This window comes from Trifolium pratense, linkage group LG4 (genome assembly GCF_020283565.1).
Source record: "Trifolium pratense cultivar HEN17-A07 linkage group LG4, ARS_RC_1.1, whole genome shotgun sequence".
Classification (NCBI taxonomy): Eukaryota; Viridiplantae; Streptophyta; class Magnoliopsida; order Fabales; family Fabaceae; genus Trifolium; species Trifolium pratense.
Window position 1 is genome coordinate 43605969 of NC_060062.1, and position 7211 is coordinate 43613179.

The 7211-nt window shown below is 32.2% G+C and overlaps 1 protein-coding gene across 1 annotated transcript; it reads left to right on the plus strand.

Annotated features, from left to right (window-relative positions):
• The first annotated feature begins 1007 nt into the window (after positions 1 to 1007).
• On the plus strand, positions 1008 to 6478 carry LOC123923806 (putative phospholipid-transporting ATPase 9). The gene is made up of 9 exons (XM_045976540.1): positions 1008 to 1900; positions 2276 to 3636; positions 3743 to 3853; positions 3974 to 4250; positions 4371 to 4459; positions 4549 to 4657; positions 4756 to 5190; positions 5281 to 5472; positions 5595 to 6478. Exons 1-9 carry the CDS (start codon positions 1502 to 1504, stop codon positions 6261 to 6263), a joined length of 3642 nt encoding a protein of 1213 aa, XP_045832496.1. The 5' UTR covers positions 1008 to 1501; the 3' UTR covers positions 6264 to 6478.
• The last annotated feature ends 733 nt before the right edge of the window (positions 6479 to 7211 follow it).

Here is a 7211-nt window from a genome sequence, read left to right on the forward strand (position 1 = left end):
TTAGAATGTAAATTTAATTGTTTTTTCTAAGCCAAAATTTGAAGTGCAAACTGGTGACATTTTTACCTATATTGACACTTAAAAAATTTAATAATCAATTGTATTATCTAATTAATATAATAATATTATTTGTGTCCTCAAATTATCATTTTTCGTAAGTAAAAAAATAATTATTATTGTACCAAAAAAATAATATTATTCTCCATTTTACATTATGACAATGTGAATCAACCAACTTCTTAATAAGATTAATTTGGTAAAGATGTACTTTATATTATATTACGGTGAGTTTGTTAATAAAAGATTTTTGTTGCTATTAAAAAAAAATCAAGGGTATTATTGGTATTATGAAAAATCTACACCGAAACTCATGTATCCTCTTTATATATAGTATATAGATTATTATTATTATCTTTCTTTCATTTAAAACGTCTTAATACGTGCAAAAACAAAAAAAAAGTGAGGAAACAAAAAAAATATCTTTTATTTATTAAAATATAAAGGAAACCATTTATTTATTTAATTTTGTAAGAACAAATATGAAATAAATACTTAAAAAAAAAGTATTAAACAAATGAATGTTTGAACTAAATCATGATTTAATATTCTCTTTTTAACAATAAATAAACCAATAAAGTTATTTATCAAAACATACATTGAATTGTAAACAACAAAAAAAAAAACATACATTGAATTGACAACTTTCTTATGAATTGAAATATCCCATGATAGAAATAATCCTTCATATTTCCCTCATTTCATATTCAATTCAACTTGCATATTCATACAAAATGAAAAAATACATCAATTATCAATCATGATTCATGATACCATGAAAATATAAAAAACAAGGTATTCTAAACGGTGCTCTGCCTCTCGTAACAATAGTTAAAGAAACAAATATAAAAATAAAAGCAGAAAGTTCATTTAGAATTTTTTTAAATAAATTTTCAAGAAATTGTATAGAATAATTTCAATATTATATCATCATTTTTATTTTTTTAACCATTGTTCCGGAACACCGATGAGCAATTTTTCTAAAAATATTAGTTTAATGAAATAATGGTGCTTATGGAACCAAGTCATGAACAGGAAAAAGAGAGAGAAAGTTCCATTTTCCATTTTCAAGTTGAAAAGTCCATTATTGTTAGCCACCATTTTGGTCAAACAAAGATGGCAAACTCATTCTTCAACCCCCTAACTCAATCAAACACCAAACAAGTCTTACGCTCTTTCTTCCATTCTCATTTATAAGCTCAAACCTTTCATCTTTTCATTTTCATTTCTAAAAAGTCTACAACATCATTCTTGTACAGCTCAGAAAAACAAAACACAATTCTTTTTGTTGTTTGTATAAAGCAAAAGTTAATTTTTTTTTTTATTCTTTTCCATTTCATTGGTTTGCTTCAATCTAAGAACTTTTCATTGTGAGGCAAATTTTGTCCACAAGATTAAGATTTGGTTTAAAAGGTCATTGAAAATTTAGTTAAATCTTGAAAATATGGCTGGTGGAGGAAGAAGAAGACATCATCATTTCAGTAAGATTCATGCATTTTCATGTGGTAAAGCATCAATGAAACAAGATGAACATTCACTTATAGGAGGACCTGGTTTTTCAAGAAAAGTTTATTGTAATGATTCAGAACGTGCTATGTCTAGTCTTTATAATTATGGTGATAATTATGTTAGAACTACTAAGTATACACTTGCTACTTTTCTACCTAAATCTTTGTTTGAACAATTTAGAAGAGTTGCAAATTTTTACTTCTTAGTTGTTGCTGTTTTGTCTTTCTTCCCTGTTGCTCCTTATTCTGCTGTTAGCAATGTTGTTCCTCTTCTTGTTGTGGTTTCTGCTACTATGGCTAAAGAGTTTATTGAAGATTTTCAGAGAAAAAAACAGGTATTGTTTGTTTTCTATTCATTTTGTCAGATTTAGAACTGTTTGGATTGACTATTTCAGATTTATAACTGTTTGGATCGACTTATTTGACCGGTTGATACGGTCAACTGACATAAGTACTTGTGAGACTGTTTGTCAGAACTTATGAAAACATCGTATGATATATTCATAAGGTGTTCATGATAACTTATGAGAAAAATTTGACTTTAGTATATCTTTTATTATAGAAATAGTTTATGCATAATCACTTATATGATAGGAACTTATGCTATAAGCGCTTAATTAAGTTGTTTATCTGAATAGGCTCAAAGTTCTCTTAAGCCTTAACTTATGCAAATTGAGTTGAATGATGATTTTGTTTTATGATTTTATCAGGATATAGAAATGAATAATCGAAAAGTGAAAGTACATAGTGGAGGTGGTGTTTTTGATTATTCTAAATGGAGAGATTTAAAAGTTGGAGACATCGTGAAAGTGGAAAAAGATGAGTATTTTCCTGCTGATCTCATATTACTTGCATCAAACTATGATGATGCAATTTGCTATGTTGATACGATGAATCTCGACGGAGAAACAAATCTGAAACTAAAACAAGCACTAGAAGGGACTTCAAAATTTCAAGAAGACTCGAATTTTGAGAATTTCAAGGCTGTGATAAGATGCGAAGATCCAAACGCGAATTTGTATGCGTTTGTAGGAAGTTTAGAGCTTGAAGAAGATCAAGAAGATCAACAATATCCACTTGCACCTCAGCAGCTTCTTCTAAGAGACTCTAAGTTGAAGAACACAGATTTTATCTATGGTGTTGTGATCTTTACCGGTCACGATACAAAGGTTATGCAGAATTCAACAGATCCTCCATCCAAGAGAAGTAAGATTGAGAAAAGAATGGACAAAGTTATATACTGTTTGTTCTTTGTATTGATTTTGGTTTCATTTATCGGTTCGATTTTCTTCGGTATTTGGACAAAGAAGGATATTAAAAATGGAAGAATGAAGAGATGGTACCTTAATCCTAAAGATACTACAGTTTACTATGATCCTCATAAAGCAGTACTTGCAGCAATTTATCATTTCTTGACAGCTTTGATGTTGTATGGTTACTTCATTCCGATTTCGTTGTATGTTTCCATTGAAGTTGTGAAGGTTCTTCAAAGCATTTTCATCAACAACGATTTGAACATGTATCACGAGGAAACTGATAAGCCAGCGCATGCTCGTACGTCAAATTTGAATGAAGAACTTGGTCAAGTTGATACCATACTTTCGGATAAAACTGGAACATTGACTTGCAATTCTATGGAATTTATCAAGTGTTCTATTGGTGGAGTTGCTTACGGAAGAGGATTTACAGAAGTTGAGAGAGCTTTATCTAAGAGAAAAGATTCATACTTTGGTCGGAAGTTGAAAAATGACCAAAATGTTGCAAAAGCTGCTGAATCAAAATCAACCATTAAAGGATTTAACTTCAGTGATGAAAGGATCATGAATGGAAATTGGGTGAGACAGCCTAATGCCAATGTGATACAAAGCTTTCTAAGGGTATTGGCGGTATGCCATACCGCAATACCTGAAGTTGATGAAGCAACTGGTAAAATTTCGTATGAAGCTGAATCGCCAGACGAGGCTGCTTTTGTTGTTGCGGCAAGAGAATTTGGATTTGAATTTTATGAAAGGACACATGCAGCTATTTCACTTCATGAATTAGACCTCAATTCAAACATGAAATCAGAAAGGTAAGGTTTTTTGTTTGTGAAGGTTTAATTTTCGGTTATATATATGTTTAATGCAAATGAAACTTGAGTTATGTATTAATATTATCATTTGATTTCACTTTTTCAGGTCCTACAATATTTTAAATGTATTAGAGTTTAGTAGTGCAAGAAAGCGAATGTCCGTAATCATAAGAGACCACAAGGGAAAACTAATGCTACTTAGCAAAGGAGCTGACAGGTTTGTAATCTTGAACTTAATGCAACACTTGGTTTTCATAAATATACTATACGATCATTACCGTTCGATTTGTTTTGAAAGTTCAAAACATTAACTTGTTTTTTTTCTTCTTGATTTCAGTGTCATGTTTGAACTACTTGGAAAGAATGGAAGGGAGTATGAAGAGCAGACTAAGTACCACATTAATGAATATGCCGATTCTGGTTTGAGGACATTGATACTTGCTTACCGTGAACTTGACGAGGAAGAGTACAAACAGTTTAATAAAGAGTTGACAGATGCTAAAAACTTAGTGAGTGCAGATCAAGAGCAGATTGTAGAAGACATATTGCAAAAGATTGAGAAGGATTTGATTCTTCTTGGTGCTACCGCAGTTGAAGATAAACTACAAGACGGGGTAAGTTATAAATACCGGTTTTTACCTTTTCACTCAGTTACTTATGTATCTTGATATTAGCATTGTGATGTTTTATTGTAAGAATTTGAATTTGTGCTAATAGTTCTATGTGTTGTATAGGTTCCTGAATGCATTGACAAACTAGCACAGGCCGGGATTAAGTTATGGGTATTGACCGGTGATAAAATGGAGACAGCGATTAATATTGGGTAAGTTTAAAGATTATATATATAAATTTTGATATCATATTTTTAAATAATAACATGTCACTGATTTGATGATTTTTCTGTGGCCACAGATTTGCTTGTAGTTTGCTTAGACAAGGAATGAAGCAAATTATAATTAATTCAGATACTCCTGAAAACAAAGCGCTCGAGAAAATGGAGGACAAATCTGCTGCTGAAGCGGTAAGCATTAGAACCTTATTAGTTGTTGGTGTTGTATAGTTTTAACATGTGTTTCTTCCGATTAACTTGATTTTGATTGAATCTTAATGATTTTTCAGGCAATTAAGGCAAGTGTTGTTCGTCAAATAACGGAGGCAAAGACGTTTCTTTCAAGATCAGATGACAATTCTGAGGCATTAGCTTTGATTATTGATGGGAAATCTCTTGCTTATGCGCTAGAAGACGATGTAAAGAACTTGTTTCTTGAACTTGCAATTGGTTGCGCATCTGTTATATGCTGTCGTTCCTCACCAAAGCAAAAGGCACTTGTTACTAGATTGGTTAAGATGAGACCTGGTAGTACAACTCTAGCTATTGGAGATGGTGCAAATGATGTTGGTATGCTCCAAGAAGCAGATATTGGAATCGGTATCAGTGGTGTCGAAGGAATGCAGGCAGTTATGTCAAGTGATATTGCCATTGCTCAATTTCGATATCTCGAACGCTTACTTCTTGTGCATGGACATTGGTGTTACAGAAGAATCTCATCTATGGTAATAATCTTGTCATGTCTTCACTTGTGTTCACCATTTGATCTTTGGCTTATTATTTGTTTTTGACAAACTTCACTTTTTGTTTCGCAGATATGTTACTTCTTTTACAAGAATATCACCTTCGGCTTCACTTTGTTCTTCTATGAGATGTTTACCTCATTCTCCGGCCAACCTGCATACAATGACTGGTTCATGTCATTTTATAATGTATTCTTCACTTCACTTCCTGTAATTGCTTTGGGAGTTTTCGACCAAGATGTCTCCTCCAAATTATGTCTCAAGGTAAGGCCTTAGAAACTCATTAGCTTCCCTATGAAATATGAAAATCGGTTTGAAATTTAGGTCCTGTTTTAAAGGACTAAATTGTCGTTCTTTTCTCACGAAACGTTTCATTTGTGTTTCAGTTTCCATTACTATACCAAGAAGGTGTACAAAACTTACTATTCAGCTGGAAAAGAATAATTGGTTGGGCATTAAACGGAGTTACAAGTTCAACCATTATATTTTTCTTCTGTATTCGCGCGCTTGAGCATCAATCGTTTCGCAAAGGTGGCGAAGTTGTTGACTTAGAAGTTCTCGGCGCCACATTGTACACATGTGTTGTGTGGGTGGTAAATTGCCAAATGGCATTATCGATCACTTACTTTACATACATACAACATATATTCATATGGGGAAGCATCGGAGTATGGTACATTTTCCTCTTGGCATATGGAGCTATAGATCCTTCTATATCAACAACTGCTTATAAGGTCTTCATTGAAGCATGTGCGCCGTCACTATCTTATTGGATTGTTACTTTGCTCGTTCTTATTGCCGCATTGCTTCCATATTTCGCGTACTCTACTATTCAACTGCGGTTCTTCCCGGTGTATCATCAAATGATACAATGGATAAGAAAGGATGGACAAGTTAATGATCCGGAATTTTGTGATATGGTGCGACAGAGATCTATTCGACATACAACGGTTGGATTCACTGCTCGTTTGGAAGCTTCTAGACGTTTTGAAGCGTCTAGACGTTCGGAAATATCATTAGTACCTATTGATGGGAAGTCTACAGTGAACCAATAACCAAATATGATTTTGTTTTGTTTTTTTTTTCTTTCTGTAAATTCTTTTCATAGGTTAAGAATGTTCTTTCATTTGTACATATGTATGTGAGGTATATTGGCAGTGTTTCCTTATGCTGCATGAGGAATATTATTCTTTTTAAAGAAACAAATTGAGGCAATCTGTCTCTTGCATTTTGTTCAAAAATTTATAATAAAATTTTGATAATTATGATACATTTTGATTTATTTTTCCACAGTATAAGTTTATAAGTTTTAGTGGCCTTAGGTAAGCTCTTTTTCATTCCAACTTTCTATCAATGTTCTTAAAAGAATTCAAGCTAAAATGGGTTGGTTCTCTTTCAAACGGTGTATGTTTGGTATCACGGTGATCCTACACAATTTTGAAGAAACTATAAAGTGTAGCTTTTGAAAAATCATGATGGATTACCGTAATTCTGACATACACATCGTGATACCAAACATAGACTTAACAAGTGATCTAGAATTCAAATTCAGTCTTAAAAACACAACAATCTAAAAACTCGTTAGAAAGAGTTTTACCGCCCGTGAAGTCTAACTGACTTTAGAGATTAATTTCTATAATTGCGTACAAGAGTAAATTATCATAGTATCAAAGTTGTGATGCAAAATTTCAAATTAAGAAAATGAGTCACATGATGAGTGGTTAAAAAAAGAAGTTGAAGTGGTTGTGGATGATGAGTGAGTGAATATAGAAAGAAAAAGACATGGAATCATTTAGTGTGCTATTACTTAAAATAAGAAAATTGATGATGCTGTTTAATGTACTTAAATAAAAAGTTGGTCCATAAGACAAGAAATAATTTTTTGAAGAAATAAACGACAAGAAATAATGCAGGCTGATGGGAGTAAAATATTGGGCACTAAATAGTAAGATATTAGATGTGGTTGGTTTTTCACATGGGAGAAATTAATTTGGATTTCAAAT